Source organism: Hippopotamus amphibius, chromosome 12 (genome assembly GCF_030028045.1).
Source record: "Hippopotamus amphibius kiboko isolate mHipAmp2 chromosome 12, mHipAmp2.hap2, whole genome shotgun sequence".
In the NCBI taxonomy this organism is placed as follows: domain Eukaryota; kingdom Metazoa; phylum Chordata; class Mammalia; order Artiodactyla; family Hippopotamidae; genus Hippopotamus; species Hippopotamus amphibius.
In genome coordinates, this window is record NC_080197.1 from 80,155,573 (window position 1) to 80,175,419 (window position 19,847).

Here is a 19,847-nt window from a genome sequence, read left to right on the forward strand (position 1 = left end):
GGGGCACAATCGCGTTAAAATCAAATCCCATAACCGCTGGGTGGGCAGCTCACAAACTGGAGAGCAGTTATACCACAGAAGTCCACCCAATAAAGTAAGGGGTCCGAGACCCACGTCAGGCTTCCCAATCTGGGGGTCCAGCAACAGGAGGAGGAATCCCTAGAGAATCAGACTTTGAAAGCCAGCAGGATTTGATTGCAGGACCTCCACAGGACTGAGGGAAACAGAGACTCCACTCTTGGAGGGCACACAAAAAATAGTGTTCAGACCAGGACCCAAGGGGAAGGAGCAGTGACCCCATGGGAGACTGAATCAGACCTACCTGCTAGTGTTGGAGGGTTGCTTGCAGAGGTTGGGGGGCAGCTGTGGCTCACCAGGGGGACAGGGACACTGGTGGCAGGAGTTCTGGGAAATGCTCACTGGCGTGAGCCCTCCTGGAGTGCGCCCTTAGCCCCACCAAAGCTCCAGTGCTGGGTAGCCTCAGGCCAAACAATCAACAGGGTGGAAAAACAGCCCCACCCATTGGCAGACATGCAGATTAAAGTTTTACTGAGCTCTGCCCACCCAGCCCTACGCACCACCAGTCCCTCCCATCAGGAATCACACACAAGCCTCTTAAATAGCTTCCTCTACAAGAGGGCAGACAGCAGTATCAAGCAGTATCAGCAGTATCCCATTCTATGGAACTGAAAACCACAGCCACAGAAAGATAGAGAAAATGAAAAGGTAGAGGACTTTGTACCAGATGAAAGGACAAGATAAAACCTTAGAAAAACAACTAAATGAAGTGGAGATAGGCACCCTTCTGGAAAAAGAATTCAGAGTAATTATGGTGAAGATGATCCACAACTTTGAAAAAAGACTGGATGCAAAGATTGAAAAGATGCAAGAAAAGTTTACCAAAGACCTAGAAGAATTAAAGAACAAACAGAGATAAGCAACACAATAACTGAAATGAAAAATAAACTGGAAGGAACCAGTAGCAGATTAACTGAGGCAGAAGGGCAAATAAGTGACCTGGAAGACAGAATGCTGAAAATCACTGATGTGGAAAAGAAAAAAGAATGAAAAGCACTGAAGACAGCCTAAGAGACCTCTGGGACAACATTAAACCCACCAACATTCGCATTATAGGGGTCCCAGAAGGAGAAGAGGAGAGAGAAAGGACCCGAGAAAATATTGGAAGAGATTATAGTTGAAAACTTCCCTAACATGGGAAAGGAAATAGCCACCCAAGTCCAGGAAGCACAGAGAGTCCCAGGCAGGATGAACCCAAAGAGAAACACGCCAAGACACATAGTAGTCAAATTGACAAAAATTAAAAACAAAGAAAAATTATTAAAAGCAACAAGTGGAAAACGACAGATAACATACAAGGGAACTCCCATAAGGTTAACAGCTGATTTCTCAACAGAAACTCTGCAAGCCAGAAGTGAGTGCGCAGGATATATTTAAAGTGATGACAGAGAAGAACCTACAACCAAGAATACTCTACCCAGCAAGGATCTCATTCAGATTCGACAGAGAAATCAAAAGCTTTACAGACAAGCAACAGCTAAGAGAATTCAGCACCACCAAACCAGCCCTACAACAAATGCTAAAGGAACTTCTCTAAATGGGAAACATAAAAGAAGAAAAGGACCTACAAAAACAGAACAATTAAGAAAATGGTAATAGGAACATACATGTCGATAATTACCTTGAATGTAAATGTACTAAATGCTCCAAGCAAAAGACACAGACTAGCTGAATGGATACCAAAACAAGACCCATATATATGCTGTCTCCAAGAGACCCACTTCAGACCTAGGGACACATACAGACTGAAAGTGAGGGGATGGAAAAAGATACTCCATGCAAATGGAAATCAGAAGAAAGCTGGAGCTGGAGTAGTGATACTCATATCAGATAAAATAGACTTTAAAATAAAAAATGTTACAAGAGACAAGAAAGGATACTACATAATGATCAAGGGATCTATCCAAGAAGAGGAGATAACAATTATAAGTATATATGCACCCAGTATAGGAGCACCTCAATACATAAGGCAAATGCTAACAACTATAAAAGAGAAAATCTACAGTAACACAGTAATAATGGGGGACTTTAACACCCCACTTATACCAATGGACGGATCATCCACACAGAAAATTAATAAGGAAACACAAGCTTTAAATGACACAATAAATCAGCTGGATTTAATAGATATCTATAGGACATTACATCCAAAAACAGCAGATTACACTTTCTTCTCAAGTGCACACAGAACATTCTCCAGGATAGATCACATTTTGGGTCACAAATCAAGCCTTTGTAAATTTAAGAAAATTGAAATCGTATCAAGCATCTTTTCTGACCACAATGCTATGAGATTAGAAATCAATTACAGGAAAAAAACTGTAAAAAACACAAACACATGGAGGCTAAACAATATGTTACTAAATAACCAAGAGATCTCAGAAGAAATCAAAGAGGAAATCAAAAAATACCTAGAGACAAATGACAATGAAAACACAATGATTCAAAACCCATGGGATGCAGCAAAAGCAGTTCTAAGAGGGAAGTTTTTAACAATACAGTCCTAAGAGAAACAAGAAACATCCCAAATAAACAATCTAACCTTACACCTAAAGAAACTAGAGAAAGAAGAGCAAACAAAACCCAAAGTGAGTAGACACAGAGAAATCATAAAGATCAGAGCAGAAATAAATGAAATAGAAACAAAGAAAACAATAGCAAAAATCAATAAAACTAAAAGCTGGTTCTTTGAGAAGATAAATAAAATGGATAAACCTCTAGCAAGACTCGTCAAGAAAAAGAGGGAGAGGACTCAAATCAATAAAATTAGAAATGAAACAAGTTACAACGGACACTGCAGAAATAAAAAGCACCATAAGAGACTACTACAAGCAACTATATGCCAATAAAATGGACAACCTGGATGAAATGGACAGATTCTTGGAAAGGTATAACCTTCCAAGACTGAATCAGGAAGACATAGAAAATATGAACAGACCAATCACAAGTAATAACATTGAAACTGTGCTTAAAAATCTTCCAACTGGGACTTCCTAGGTGGTGCAGTGGTTAAGAGTCCGCCTGCCAATCCAGGGGACATGGGTTTGAGCCCTGCTCCAGGAAGATCCCACATGCCATGGAGCAACTAAGCCCACATGCCATGACTATTGAGCCTGTGTGCTGCATCTACTGAAGCTCGCGTGTCTAGAGCCCATGCTCCACAACAAGAGAAGCCACTGCAATGAGAAGCCTGCACACCACAATGAAGAGTAGCCCCCACTCGCCACAACTACAGAAAGCCCGTGTGCAACAACAAAGACCCAACACAGCCAATAAATAGATAAATAAATAAATATATAAAAAGTCTTCCAACAAACAAACGTTCAGGACCAGATGGCTTCTCAGGTGTGTTTTATCAAACATTTAGAGAAGAGCTAACACCCATCCTTCTCAAACTCTTCCAAAAAATTGCAGAGGAAGGAATACTCGCAAACTCATTTTATGAGGCCACCATCACCCTGATACCAAAACCAGACAGATACTACAAAAAAAGAAAATTACAGACCAATATCACTGATGAATTTAGATACAAAAATCCTCAACAAAAGACTAGCCAACAGAATCCAACAACACATTAAAAGGATCATACACCATGATCAAGTGGGGTTTATCCCTGGAATGCAGGGATTCTTCAATATACGCAGATCAGTCAATGTGATACACCATATTAACAAATTGAAGGATAAAAACCACCTGATCTTCTCAATAGATGCAGAAAAAGCTTTTGACAAAATTCAGCACCCATTTATGATAAAAACTCTCCAGAAGGTGGGCATAGAGGGAACCTACCTCAACATAAAAAGGCCACATATGACAAACCCACAGCAAACATCATTCTCAGTGGTGAAACACTGAAAGCATTCCCTCTAAGATCAGGAACAAGACAAGGATGTCCACTGTCACCACTCCTATTCAACATAGTTTTGGAAGTCCTTGCCACAGCAATCAGAGAAGAAAAAGAAATAAGTAAAACTGTCACTGTTTGCAGATGACATGATACTAACATAGAAAATCCTAAAGATGCCAACAGAAAACTACTTGAGCTAATCAATGAATTTGGTAAAGTTGCAGGATACAAAATTAACACACAGAAATCTCTTGCATTCCTATACACTAACAATGAACGATCAGAAAGAGAAATTAAAGAAACAATCCCATTCACCATTGCAACAAAAAGAATAAAATACCTAGGAATAAACCTAACTAGAAAGTAAAAGATCTATACTCACAAAACAATAAGACACTGGTGAAAGAAATCAAAGACGACACAGACAGACAGATATACCATGTTCTTGAATTGGAAGAATCAACATTGTGAAAATGACTTTACTACCCAAAGCAATCTGCATTTTCAGTGCAATCCTTATCAAATTACCAATGGAATTTTTTATAGAACTAGAACAAAAAATCTTAAAATTTGTGTAGAGACAGAAAAGACCCTGAATAGCCAAAGCAATCTTGAGGGGAAAAAATGGAACTGGAGGAATCAGATTCCCTGACTTCAGACTATGCTACAAGGCTACAGTAATCAAGACAATATGTTACTAGCACAAAAACAGAGATATAGATCAATGGAACAGGATAGAAAGCCTAGAGATAAATTATGGTCAACTAATATGACAAAGGAGGCAATGATATACAGTGGAGAAAAGGCAGCCTCTTCAATAAGTTGTGCTGGGAAAACTGGACAGCTACAGTAAAAGAATGAAATTAGAACACTCCCTATCACCATACACAGAAATAAACTCAAAATGGTTGAAGACCTGAATGTAAGGCCAGACACTATAAAACTCCTAGAGGAAAACATAGGAAGAACACTCTTTGACATAAATCACAGCAAGATCTTTCTTGACCCACCTCCTAGAGTAATGGAAATGAAAACAAAAATAAATAAGCAGGACCTAATGAAACTTCAAAGCTTCTGCATAGCAAAGGAAACTATAAGCAAGATGAAAAGATATCCCTCAGAATGGGAGAAAATATTTGCAAATGAATCAACAGACAAAGGGTTAATTTCCAAAATATGTAAACAGTTCATGCAGCTCAATATCAAAAAAACAAACAACCCAATCAAAAAATGGGCAGAAGACCTAAATACCTAAATAGGCATTTCTCCGAAAAAGACATACGGGTGGCCAGTGGCACGTGAAAAGCTGCTCAGCATCACTAATTATTGGGAAAATGCAAATCAAAACTATAATGAAGTATCACCTCACACCAGTTACAATGGGCATCATCAGAAAATCTAGAAACAGTAAATGCTGGAGTGGGTGTGGAGCACAGGGAATTCTCTTGCACTGCTGGAGGGAATGTAAATTGATACAACCACTATGGAGAACAGTATGGAGGTTCCTTGAAAAACTAAAAATAGAGTTACCATATGACCCAGCAGTCCTACTACTGGGCATATACCCAGAGAACACCATAATTCAAAAAGACACATGCATTCCAATGTTCATTGCAGCACTGTTTACAATAACCAGGACACGGAAGCAACCTAAATGTCCATCAACAGATGAATGGACAAAGAAGATGCGGTACAAATATACAATGGGATATTACTCATCTGTAAAAAGGAACGAAATTGGGACATTTGTAGAGACATGGATGGACCTAGAGACTGCATACAGAGTGAAGTGAGTGAGAAAGAGAAAAACAAATATATATTAACACATATGCGGAATATAGAAAAATGGTGCAAATCAAGCGGTTTGCAAGGCAGAAATAGAGACACAGATGTAGAGAACAAACATATGGACACCAAGTGGGGAAAGTGGGGCAGAGTTGGGGGGGAATGAATTAGCAGATTGGGATTGCCATATATACATTACTAATAAGAAGAAAAAGTATCAAATTGTACACTTTGAATATATGCAGTTTATTTTATGTCAATTGTATCTCAATAAAAGTTCTTAAAGGAAAAAAAGGGGGGTGAGGGTAGGGGTGTGGCTGACCTCGATGATCGCTAAAATGACTTTCTCATACTCAGAACCATGCAGCTAGTGTTTTATCCTTGTTTAACCTTGAGAATGTTTGACTCAGTAGTAGCATTTGATGTATTCACAAGTATCTAAATCAGGTTACACCAGTGTCAAGGGATTTTCACTGAATATTTGCTGGAGCTGAAACTAAGTTAATTCAGTTTCTTTTTTCAGTTTCCCATGCATGTAGTTGAAAATGTCCAACTTTTTCAATATTCTTATTTTACTGAATCATTTTAATATCAGTTCTTTTCCATATTTGAACCTTATAATGATTTTATTTGTCAATCAGGGATCTTGTCCAATTAGAATTTTCTGCAACTGGAAATTTTTTTTATGCCCAGTACCAAATCCAGTTTTCTGTTTAGCCAGTGTTTCATTTTGTGTTGATATTACTGTTGATACAAGTAACTCGTTATGAACTGAGTTTTTTAAAACAATATTATTTATTTCTTATATAATTTGTGAGAAAATTATAAGCATTTCCTCTCTAATGTTATAGTTACCCTGTTTTCTGGAATAGGTCTACTGTAGAGATTGGAAGACCTTTTTGTAAAGGTCCAGATAGTAAATGTTTTATACTTTGTGAACTGTACTGTTTGTCAAAACTATTCAGCTCTGCTCTTGCAGTGGGAAAGCAACATAGACAATATGTAAATGAAGAAAAGTTAATATAGCTATGATTAATGTAACTTTATGGGAACTGAAATTTGATTTTCAGATAATTTCCACATGTCACCAAATATTCTTTTGATTTTTTTTTTCCGACCATTTGAAAAACCATCCTTAGTGATGGACGTTACATATCAGGCAGTGATGCTGGATTTGGTCCATGGACCATCATTTACTGATCTCTGGTCTATTGTGTAGCTTTTCCAGCTCTTCTTTGTGCTTCTCATCAATCACTTCATGTGCCATTTTGTAACCATAAGTCATTGGTGGAGCTCAGCGCAAATGACAGGGTTTTAAGATGTCCTCTGGGTCTGAATGTCAGCTGGAGTTATCAAGAGTACCTTGTATTTTACATGTGCTCAAGTCCTCACGTGGATGGGCATTGTCATTCCCATTTTACAGATGGTAAAACAGGTTCTTTGAGATAATAATGGTGAATAATTACTGAAGGGGCTTATTGCGTGATGGACATATGGATTATTACAATCTCATGAAGTATACTATCCCTAGAGTAATTTGTCCCAGATCTTGTGGCTAGAAGGTTGCAGGTCGTGGAGGTAAGCCAGTCTGTCTCCAGAGCCCATGCTCTTAACTGCTTTGTGGCTTTGCACTGCTTCACAGTCATCAATACAGTGCAAAGATTTTGTAGCACAAAACATAAGTGATATAAACCTATCTCTGGTAACGGCAGCCGCTCGGTAAGAAAGCCTTTTTTCACCACAGTTTCTGAAACTAGATACCCAGTAGTTACCATAATCACTGGCCAAGGGTCTGCACGCATGTGACTGCGGTGTTTGAATGGTCATGTTTATGACCAGGGCCCTGGCCACCGCCAGTCACATCCCCTTCCCTGGCACTAAAGTGACACCACTGTGTCTTCTTAACGTGTGGTGCTGTAAGGTGTTAGATGCCACAGCTGCTTTTGCCAGAGAAGTATTCAAGTAGATAAAATTCTTAGTTAAGGTCATGAGATGCTGAGGACCATCTAAGTGAATTCCATAGAGAACTAACAAACATTTTTCTTGAGGGAAGCAACTAAGCTAATTACAGGTAAGGCAGGCACAACCATGCTTCCCTGGAAGTTACAAGTTGTTGTTGTTGCAAGAGTTGCTAAGATGCAGGAGTTCCAGTTCAGAGGAGCCTGGGCCCTGCCAGTCAGACCATATTCTGTGTGTGTGTGTGTGTGTGTGCGTGTGTGTACTCATATACGTATGAGTGTGTGTTAACACATGAACCTGTTGCTTTCTTCACATGCACAGAGATGTGTGATCTTTGAGACAGGCATGGTAATGAAGTCAGGGAAAGCGGAAAACCTCCAGCTACATAGAAGGTGCAGCACTGAACTCACAAGAGAGTTGGAAACACACATGCCAGCCTTAGGATGACTCTGCACTGTTTTTTGAAATGGCACATCTGGGAAATGATACGCGAATGACGTATTGGACAAATGACAGAAATGTATCAGGCCAAGCGTCATGAGCTTTTGCTGCTTAGGTGGATAAATGGCAGAGACTTTGCTCCCCGTGGGTGACCCGAGAGAGGCTTTCCATGTCTTCTCAGCAGTAGCGTCTCAGACATAAGAAGGTGATAGCTGCTGGAGCGCACACATTAACTGGGTATGAAGACTCCCCCCAAATTGTGCCGTGCGTACATTTAAGCAGTTTGGGTAAAGCATGGAGAGAGCTGTTCCTCCCGTTCGTTGCTGTTCTAAGTCCCTGGCACCAAGAGTGTACTCCCTGGAAGGAGACCAGGGAGAGCACTAGGAACATGGACAGATTAACATGGTGAAGAAAAGTGTTTGTGTTCTCTGTCCCTTTTCATCTTTGCTTGCTTTCTAGAGTTGGGAGTTTCATTCATTCATTGTTTCCTGTTTTCTAAACACCCATAACGTGTTAGATCCTCTGATTTTATCAGAATTTCTATCCTTTGTATTCCCTCACTAAAATTGCTACAAAACTTGGATGCGGGTCCTTGTGTATGATAGCTTTTTTTATGAGCATGAAAAGGTGAGGTCAAAAGCCCGGTGGATAAAACCAATACGAAGATTCTGCACAAACTTAACTTTTTTCCCCAATTATCAGGTCACTTTACAGCTATACCAGGAGCTGCTTATTCTTTGTTAGATCACGTAGCCTCACATGCTTCAGTCTAGATGTACCCCCATTTCTGGTTCCTTGGAACTGTCCCCTTGGGCTGCCTGCACCCAGTTTTTTTACTTACCATACTCTGCTGCTTTTCCCTCAGGATCCATCAGCTCCATCAGGATGTGCGGTTTGCTCTTTCTCACCATTCTGTGTCTCACATCCCAGTGGGACCGCCCTGCTCTGCCCTGCACTTCAGAGTTGATCTTCAGTCAGCACTTATGAGCCCCGTGTTGTATCAGGGGAATCAGGGCACCGGGGCCCTTCTTCCAGAGGAGGGCTTGGCGCGCCCCGGGTTACTTAATCTTGAATTACCCTGGCTGTTACCTTACATAATATCAGCTGCAACGTGTAGGATTTCTGGCATTTCTCAGCTGAGCTTCTTTTGTCATAGTCACTTTTATATCCTCAAATAATAAAGCTTTGTTTAAACCTTAGCAATTAGTAGTATTGAAATGGTGATGTCTATCAGAGTCAGTGTTACACTAAGGAATTTTAACTTTCAGAAGTGGGGAAGGAGAGATTAATTCCGTGACTGTGTGGGAGGTTTTATTCTCAAATAAAGAAGATGGGTAGAGAAGAATAGTCTTCCTAGTTTTTCTTTTTCCCCAGATCTTTTTCTTCCACCGAAAGCCTGGATTACTCCCAAGGTGAGAGGGGTGATGTCTGGAAATCGTTAATCCGTGGGATTTGTTCATGGTGTACAAAATTTTCAGAAAGAATTTGCTTTTGCAGTATGATTTCCTGATTGACTGTGGCAGACATAGATCCAGGAAGGACAGCTCTGTCAGAGCAGCCAAGATCCCTCTTAGATTCTGAAATAGATGACATTTCTGGTGTGTGTATGGAGTGGAGATGAGATTCTGCACGGGGTGGGGGGTGGGGCACACCAGGCCAGCTCCCAGAACCCAGGGCTACTTCAGCCTGGTGTGAGTGAAACAGACGCCCTTGGTGCCTCCTGCCCTGGTACTGCTGTCCAGTCTTAGAGGCTTTTTCATGATATTCTGAAAATTTCCATCCTGTCAGTCAAGCAGAGTTCCAGGCTGTCCTAAAGCTGAAATACAGGCGAAGGGCCATTTTGCACAGATCTTTCTTCCCATCCTGCCAGCCCCCTCTCGCCGCTGCAGGTGTGTGCCTGTGCCTCCTTACACACACTGAGTCACAGGTGTTTCAGCCTCTCGCAGGTCGTTCCTGGGTGCCTTCAACTTCATCATTAAGAGATCCAATTCCTGTACGTAGCTTCTCTTTCTCTGATAGCACAGATACCCGTCTCTGATGTGTACGCACAGCTGCAGATACATGTGCATTGTCCCCTGCCTTCCAGGCGATAGGGAACCTTCCTCCCTCCCACCTGTTCCCTCCGAGGCCAGGTTCCTGTGAAGTACTGTGTGACGAAGAGCCAAAGGCTGTGGACGCACAGTGCCTCTCAGGGGCTGCAGTTGTCGGGAGCTTTCAGCTGGAGACACCGCGAGTCTGCACAGCCTGTGCTGTGGGATGGGATGCTGCAGTTGCAGTCGTGATGGGACTAACGGCAGATCGCCTGTGTCTGCTCCTCCAGCTCCCCTGTACGCACGCACGTACACACGCATGCACCCATGTGCATGCACACGCACGCCTACTCTTAACCCAGCCTTGAAATAACTGCCAACCACAGGAGAGTCTCCTCCAGAAACTGGCCTCCACTTGGGAGCCCCTGACAGATAAGCTATCTCCTAGTCACCAGATAATCATACTTGGCTGTTTCCTTCTCTGTCTTCCTGTGGACCGCGAGATGGAGCGAAGGGATGAGCTCCCTGTAATCTAGACTCTCAGCCTTGGTTACTTATCAAGATCCTAACCAGGTCAGGAGGGTCCTTTTGTGCATCTGGCACAGCTCAGCTTGGCCTTCCCTCTGCTCCCAGCGCTTAGAGAGAGAGGAAAATGAACTGTCCTGATAAGTTTGTTACTGTGTTCTGCCCAGCAGGCAGCAAGCGTGTTGCTGTTTTTCAGATCCATCCCTCTGTCTTCTCAGGTGTAATAATGCCAAGAAGTGCTTGACTGCAGCAGCAGTGCAGCAGGAGCACTTCAGGCCCCAGACCTCAGAGGACCAGGTGGAGCGGGAGTTGCCAGGGTCAGCAGCTGGGTGTGTGTACAGGTGCGCAAGGAGTTGAGGCATCCGTTTTTGCCTGTGGCCATCTGCCTCCTGGTTTTTCCTTTGAAATTCAGATCAGCCTTCAGTTGGCTTGTCTGCTCCAAAAGCGTGAGCCCCTCTTCTCCCTCTTTTGCCTAATTTTCTTTCCTGTGTGCAGACTTTTTCCCCCCAAATTTGTCATTCATTAATGTATAGCCCTGGAACTTTACAGTGGGGAAGTCGTGTAAAATATATGTACACATATATACACACACACACAAATATTTAAGCCCTACATTGTTTACTGAAATACAGTAAATGATTTATTGTGGAAAGGCAGACTTCAAGCCGAGAACTAAACTGAAGATGCTTTTCCTCCTCTTTATTAAAAGAGCAGGGAAGAAGAATTGTGGAACACATACCTGCTCCTAGCATTTCTGAATCTAGCAGAGGGGTGCTTTCTTAACTCTGTTACCTCCCTGTGTCTCGTCTGACCATCCCCTCAGGGTGCACACTGTGTGTTCCCCGTGTCCCCTTGACTGGTCAGCTTGTAACAGCTTCTGTGCCTCATGCAGCATCTCTCCACATACTGCCCATTCATCTGCACTGTTTTCATCCGTACATACCTGTCTGCCTTCTTGTTGTCAAATGACCTAATTTTCATGTGTTTTACAAGTTTCCAAATATCGAAGCAAGTACTTGAAATACCTCCAGCCTTAACCTGCTCTCATGACCATGAAGAGGTGGGCCCAGGAGGAGGCTTCTTCCCTTACTGGCAGGGCCCACACACTGCTCTCTATTCCAGTAGGATTCCTTGTACTGAATGAGGAGTAAATAGGCCAAAAGCAGTTAGCAGCCCTGTAGTTCAGATCTCAGGATTCATTTTATTCTTTTTTTAAAAACATATTTTTTGGCTGTGTCAGGTCTTAGTTGCAGTGCGCAGGCTTCTCTCTAGTTGTGGCACGTGGGCTCCAGAGCGTGTGGAGTCTGAGTTTGTGGTATGTGGGCTTACTTGCTGAGGAGGGGACCCTGCTTAGTATAGAACCAATATTCTAAGTACTTTGTAAATATTTATAGTATAAGTAATGTCATTCTGGGTTTCGTATTTGTCATGACTTTTTGTTTTGGGAGATAAATGTGAGACAGTCACATTCTGTACAATTTAGGGAGTCAAGTGACACACATGAAAAATGGTTATGAAGTATGGGGGTCAGGATTTGAAGCTCTGAACTTTCTTGCTTTTAACTTTAGGTTATCTTTTAATTTTTCATGAAGTTTTAGAAGTTTATTGACTTCCCCTAAAAGATTTCTTTTGCAATGACTGTAGCCCTCTAGCTAAGCACAAACTCAGTCTAAAGCTTCTGAAACTTTCCAGATTCTTAGTGTTAAGAATAAGGTTTTTGTTGTTGTTGTTTTTTAAGCTCTTTATTGGAGTTTAATTGCTTTACACTGTTGTGCCAGTTTCTGCTGTACAACAATGTGAATGAGCTGTATTTATACATACTTCCCCATATCCCCTCTCTCCAGCGACTCCTTCCCACCCTCCCTATCCTACCCCTCTAAGTCATCACCAATCATCGGGTTGATCTCCCTGTGTTGATCTCCCTGCAGCAACTCCCCACCCACTAGCCATCTGTTTTACATTTGGTAGTGTGTATATGTCAGTGCCACTCTCTGACTTCGTCCCAGCTTCCCCTTCGCCCCCCGCCCCATGTCTTCAAGTTCGTGCTCTACATCTGCATCTTTATTCTTGCCCTGTCACTGGGTTCGTCAGTAATGTTTGCTTTTTGATGAAGATCATGCAGGTGTACCTCATGAACCGTCTGAAGTCTGGCTTTTCACATATTGTGAGGGTGTGACCTGCGAGGCATGTGTTTATCTAGGGTATCTCTTGCAGAAGAAATACAGGATAGAGGGCTGTTCTCAAATATGTATTTGTTTTCTGTTTGTTAGGATTAAAGATGAGTAAGGACCATGACACCAAGAACATTTAGGGGACAGTGAGCATCCTTTAGTTTGTGCTCCAAATGGGAAAGCTAAATAAAAGGTTGGATCCCAGAGACCATTAAGAATAATAAAGTTGTTGAATTTTATAACCTTATATGTGAAGACTAAGTCAAACTAAGCCTGAAATCAAGGTAAAGAGGTTTATTTAGCAATTTAAGGGTTTGCCTGAAGTAAACTTCAAAACTAAAGTTAAAACAAAAATAAATCCTGAGTTTGCATGTTTTAATTCTTATATACATGCAACACATTAGTTCCATTATTTCATGAATTTTTTTAATGCACAGTAGGACCACATCTCATTCTTAATATTCCTGCCAGCAGAAGCTGGGGATGGCTTGGCACAAAAGCATTCACTAAATGTTAGTGAATTATATAATTTTTTTGTATCATACTATGATTTGATATGTAGTATATCTAATTCATGTAGCAAAAATATCATGACAGTTTACTGTATTTCTTCAAAGAACCGCATTCTTTAACAAATTAGCTGCATTTAAGTGAGAACATACCACAAAGTTCCAAACCCTTGTCAAAAGACCTAGTACTGTCCTTCATCTTCCTGATCCTGACATACACCATGACCAAGAAGATAAAGTCAGTTCTGGAGAGAGAAAAAAGACTTTGAGGCTAGACCATTGAATTTTATTCCCTTGCCTGCTTTTTTACTTTTCAGAGTTTAGCTCTTTGCTGGGGCCTCTGGACAAAAATGTCACTAAAAAAATAATGTTTGGGGGAAGTTAATACGTTAGTTATTCTGGCACTTTCTTGATGAACCTACATTGGGGCACAGCAGTGTAACAGTGACCCTATGAGAAGTCAGAACTGCTTTTGGCATTTCTGCAGTAATCCAGGGACAGCTGAACCTGCTTCCGACTACTTCAGCAGGTAGAAAGAACAAAAGGATTTTGTAGCAACAGAGAGATCATAGTAAATATAAAAGTAATTTGCCAGGAACACAGTAAATGATCAGTAAGCGTTAACTTAAAAAAATAGTGGCATCTTCCAGATAATAAAACATTAGTACCACAAGGGCAAATGCCTTAAGTCTGAATATTGTAATATTCAGTACAAGTTATAATAGCTTTCCTTTCAAAATGAGCTCGCAGAATGTCACAACCAATGAGCCTGTACCTAGAGTAAAGGTCTGATACAGAAACAAAGTGAGGGGAGGAGAGCAGGCCATGGAACTGACTGGAAGGGCCTTTCCCTGCACAGCCCATTCTGGTCCCCGAAGGTATGTTCCCATCTCTTAGATAAATGGGTTACAGAAACGGGATACTGCAGAATTTTCAGTTGCAATCTGTATCGAACAGTACAGGAGCAACTCGTCTGTCTTGCAGAAGACCTCCAGCCATCTAACCTTACTTACGTGGAAGGAAGGTTAAAATAAACACCTTCTGGAGGTCACTGTCCTCCGTCACCCTGTGTCGTCAAATGCTGGCCTCTGAAGCCAATTTGAGAATCTGATTCATAAGCAAAGAAATCCTTGCAAGAAGAAACAAAGCTTTCAGGACATCCACCAACAGGCTCTCATCCCTTTTTTTTTTTTTTAAGAACTTTTATTGAGATACAGTTAACAGACAATAAACTGCGTATATTTAGAGTGTACAATTTGGTATCCCAGTCTCCCAATTCATTCCCCCCCAACCCTCCCCGCTTTCCCCATTTGGTGTCCATATGTTTGTTCTCTACATCTGTGTCTCTATTTCCGCCTTGCAAACCGGTTGATCTGTACCATTTTTCTATAGTCCGCATTTATGTGTTAATATACACTATTTGTTTTTCTCTTTCTGACTCACTTCACTCTGTATGACAGTCTCTAGGTCCATCCATGTCTCTACAAATTTCCCATCTCATCCCTTTTTATAATTTAAATTATTTTTCTTAACAGCTTGATGAGTGTAGGATTGGGGGAGTATTGTCATTTTGGCATTCTGTTTAATAAAAGCAGAAGTTATCTTGACAAGTTCATTTTTTAACTTCTTTTTGCCAAAAAAAAGGATAACTATTTTTGCATTGCTGTGGAACTAGTGTGGCCTGACCACATTGCTGACGGCCTTTGGTAGGACTTCTTGCCAATGCACAGAGATTGTATGTGGACAAAAGTGTAACCTCTGGATCCTGAAAGGCATCCTCCTCCTACTCGGCAAGTGTCCCTCTTCCCTCTTGAGATTAGGCAGTGGCGGTTCCACCTTGTGGAAAATGTAGTTTCTTTTCTCAGTGGCCTGCCCAAGTTAGATGGGGAGAAGGAAGAGGTGAGGACATTTCCCATGTGATCGACATGATTAGATGAGTCCCAGAGAGGCCGCAGACTTTTGTTTTTTTGTTTTGATGGATAGATTTGGGAACTATGCTGGTTTGGGCAGGTTCATGTACTTTGACCAAGTAAACTCTGTAGTGTTTTGTTTGTTTTGTTTTGTTTTATAAAAGCAGTTCCCTTTGACATGAGAAAAAAGGGCATCTTGGTCATTGCAAAGAATGAATTTTTATCCTGGAAAAAATTTTCACATTCCATCATTTTTTAACTTTTCAGTTGGGCTTTGAAAAATTATAGAGCACAAAACTACATATTTTGTAATCAGCACCTCAGCATGAAATACATTTAAATCAGTTTGAGATTCATCTTTGATTAAGAACAGGGACCTAAAAATTCCGCTTCGTCATTCCCAGTCATACAGCAGTGAGCACTATCTTTCCAGATTCCATTTATTATAAGGAATTCGACCTCACCACTACCGCCATTTATCACTTCGTCTCTTCCTCAGTGCTCACGCTCTTTTTTGTCAGTTTTCCAACTCAAACAGTAATTATCTAAGATACCAGCTCTCTCAGCCTCGCAGCCCAGATGTGATGGCAACTGTAAGACACACAAACACACACAGAATGGGAGTAAGTTGCACAAATCCAGTGAAAATCCCCAAAGCATTTTTTTTAAATCAGTGTGTCCAGGAAAGAAGCTAGAGGAGGCCAAGCTGAAAACATGGGAAGTGAAATGGGGCTGCAGTGCTTGGGGGCATGAGGAGTGTGGTAGGAGAGCTGTGGCTAGACAGTCGGGTTATTGCTGTGCAGGGCGGACATGCATTTAAAGGAGTATTGCCTTGAACTTACCTTTAAAGATTCTGCTTTGGAACTCTTTCTAAATCTCCTACAGTGTGAATACATATCTGTGGCCAGAAATAAAATACAAGTGTTTTTTTTTTTGAGAGATTAGTGTTGTGTGTGGAAAGCTATGCAACTTCCCCGCTCTCCATATCCTCTACTTTATGGGAACAGTCTCTTCCTTCTGTGCTTGGCAGTGTTGATAGCTCAGGTAACCTAGGACTCGCACCTCGAGCCTGCTGATTAAGGGTCCTTTACAGAGCCCAGAGCCGTCCACACCAGCTTTTGAGTGTTTGAGTGTTTACCTTTATCCGTAGAGAATTGTGTGTGCGCATGTGTGTGTGTGTTTAAAATAATAATAATAATGCTAAATTGATTCACTATCTCTGGTTTGTCTAACCAGGCTCCAACTTCTATATTACATTATACCACATAGGCCTGAACTCTGAACTCTGCTTTCTCCAGTAAAAGATTGTTTTAGCCACTAAGCCCTGGCTCTTCCCTCTCTTAATTATTTCATGGAAATAGTATTAGAAACAGAGGAAACGTGATACATTTATAAAGCAACCATTAAACATCATGTTTTCCAGGAATACATAATGTCATGAATAGAACTCACAATACAACATTAAATGGATAAACAGGGTATTAAGCAAAACATGAAGTACGATACTGTTGAAAGCTGATTTATGTAAGTTTATAAAAAGACTTGGAAGAAAATCAGCAAAATGTTGCAGGTGGTATTCTTGATGGAATACCTATCAAGCTGTTTATTATTTCTTTTATATTTTCCCCCATGCTTTTCAGAGTAACATAGGCATTGATTTCATAATAAAAACCATAAAACTTTATTTTAGAAACTGTTAAAAGGAAATAAAGGGACGCAGCAGGTGAGTGCTCTGAGGGGCCAGGAAGAAATCCACGTCACTGTTGAAAGTAATACCAGGCCTTGTTTCTGTTGACTTGAAGATGAGTGAGCTCCTTGTTCATGAGGTGGGTCAGAGGTATCCTGTTGGTGAAAAGTGCCAGCCTGGTGGCACGCAGCAGGTGCAGACCCTGCCTGTGACCCTGGGAACGTGTGGGACCTGCCAGCATCTGGTGGGTGGGCGGCTCCCACAGCTGCTGTGAGTCGGGCAGACGCTGCACCAGCGTTTCAGCGTCGGAGGCGGGCAGGCCGGCCCAGCTCTTCCTCAGCCCCGCTGGCTCGCCAGTTCTGAGTGCCTGGCCAGAGTGTCCTCCCAAGAGGGGCCCAATGAAGTCATCTTTCCTTTAATGTGCTTTCAGAGGGAGTCAAAGTGATAGTTATTCAACCAGCATAAAGGGAATGCAAAACAGAGGTAGCGCGGAACCACCCCTCAAGAGAAAAGACACCCCGCATCACGCTGACCCCGCTGTGGCTCAGGGGTCTGTTGTGGTGTGAGGACTTATCCGTCACCGGTTCAGAGGAGGATCAATGGCCTCAGCCAAATGAACGCGGGCGCTCCAGCCAGGAGGAGGCAGATTTAGTCATGAGCTCACTCATCACTTCTCATGGCCAAGAAAAACACGCACCTTCCCCAGAGGCAGAGCCTTCCTTCCATTCCAGGAGGTGGAGGAACACACGCATTATGTGTCATCAGGATTTCAGATGAGCACATTTCACTAGCAGTTTTTTGTAACCTCCTTGTAAATAGGTGGGACTAGCAATTGTGAGGTAATGGGAGTCTTTCTGTATCAGGAACACGTCACCTCTGCACACACAGGCGAGTCTTGTGCTTAGTCCCCGGCCCAAACGTGAAACTGCATCTCGAGTTGATGTAAATGCCAGCGGTCCGCACGCGGCCCCCAGAATGGTGGGCAGGTGTGCCTGTGTAGACGTGCAGGTGTGTGCGAAGATGGCGGTAGTGATTACAAGGGCTCTAGTCTCTCTCCATTTCTTTGCCTTGGGAGGCGTAAAGAGACTGGAACTTCTTGTGTCAGATTGACCTTGACTTTCCTCATTTTTTTTTTCACCTCAGATCATCCAGCCCCTCTTAGAACTTGACCAAAACAGAAGCAAACTAAAGTTGTACATTGGACACCTGACAGCCCTTTGCCATGACCGAGACCCCCTCATCCTTCAAGGACTCACTCCGCCAGCTTCCTATAACTTGGACGATGACCAGGCAGCGTGGGAGAATGAGCTGCAGAAGATGACCCAGGAACAGGTAAGTCATTTTGTATTAACACAGGTCATCTTTCTCAACTTGCCTATTGTGAGCAAGGTTTGACATTAGTGTTTGAAGCCCAAGAAACATGAGATGGTGATCACTGCCAAATATGCATGTTGGTTTATTTTGTGTGTGTGTTTTCTTTGGGGATAGCCTTCTGCACCTGACATCTGTGTTACTCAACTCTGTACGTCCTGTGCATCTCACTGCCACCGTGCTCCCCTCGGTCACACACCCCCATGAGGACAGGACAAGAGCCTTGTCTGTGTTTTTCAACACTGTATCCTCTGTACCAAGAATAATGCCTAAACCTAGCACATAGTATCTGCTCAGTAAAGCTTTGCCGGATGAATGAGAGAGGAGGAGGAAGGCAGGCAGGGTACAGTGCATACTCCTTAGCACAGCACTCAAGGCCTCCTTTCATCTGGCCGAATTCTTAAATGCACATCTCTTCTCTCTCTATCCGTGACGCATACAACCGCTGACAGTCTTTTCGACTGTTAAGTGACTTACAGTTTTCACACTTGTGTCCTTTCACTCACGCTGGTCGCTCTGCCTGCAATGCCCTTTTCTGCCTTGCCTCCCTGGGGAATACCTACATAGGAAACTGAGTTTTTAAACTTGGCTCAGACATCATTTCTCCTATGAGTTCTTTTGCAAGCCCAGGCACGGTGTGCCACTCCCCCCTTTTGGCTTCTGTAGGACCTGTGACACTTGTACTTACTAGTTTCCCTTTAGTCTTAGGCTTTCTGTCTGCTGAGGACATGAATCGTATCATTTTCATCTTAAAATTCGCACCACATCAGATGCTTGGTACTTGCTCCCTAACTCAAATGAGTGAATGAATTCTAGTTTATGACTATGTATTTCATAGTTATGATTCTTATTCCCTGACTAGATGAGTTTCTTCACTGCCAGAACCATCTCTTGTATTTCTAAAGTGCCTAGCACAGTACTGTGCATGTAAAGAATGCTTAATATATACCTAGCTGGTTGTTTATTTGGGGACCCAGGACAGTTTCCTCGGTGCCATTCAGTAGCTTTGGATAATCTGACTGTTGATGTCAGGAACCACTCAGACTCCATCCTGGGTCATGACCCTGTTATCTGCAACTGCCTGGCCTACAGAAATATAACATTATATCTGAAGATTTCCCAGAATTGTTTTGTTTCCTTTGCCCTCTTAGAGGCTATCATACCAACTAAATTTATGGATTTTTTTTTCTTACCTTATCAGTTTCTGCTTTATGTATCTTGAATCTCTGTTATTGAGTGCATACACATTAAGGATTGTTATATCTTCTTGATGACTTGACTCTTTTATCATGATGTAAATGTCTCTTTTCAAAGCTGGTATTCCATGCTCTGAAGTCTGCTTTGTCTAACATTAATGTAACCACTCCTGCTCTCTTTAGAGTAGTGAGTGCATGATAAACCTTTTTTCATATATTTGCTTTTAAGCTATGTCTTTATATTTACAGTGAGTTTCTTGTAGACAGCATATATACACCAGCTCAGAAGACACAGGTCTAGGGGGCAAGGCTGTCTCTTCCTTCTTGGTTTCAGTAGG

General features: G+C 42.0%; 1 protein-coding gene across 9 annotated transcripts in view; it reads left to right on the plus strand.

Moving 5' to 3' along the window:
- ERC1 (ELKS/RAB6-interacting/CAST family member 1) overlaps positions 1 to 19,847 on the plus strand; it is a 410,068-nt gene that overhangs the window by 357,535 nt on the left and 32,686 nt on the right. For all 9 annotated transcript variants that reach the window (XM_057703818.1, XM_057703817.1, XM_057703825.1 and 6 more), the window contains one exon: positions 18,086 to 18,274. In XM_057703818.1, the coding sequence (XP_057559801.1) occupies positions 18,086 to 18,274 (189 nt within the window). The remainder of the gene's footprint in view (positions 1 to 18,085; positions 18,275 to 19,847) is intronic.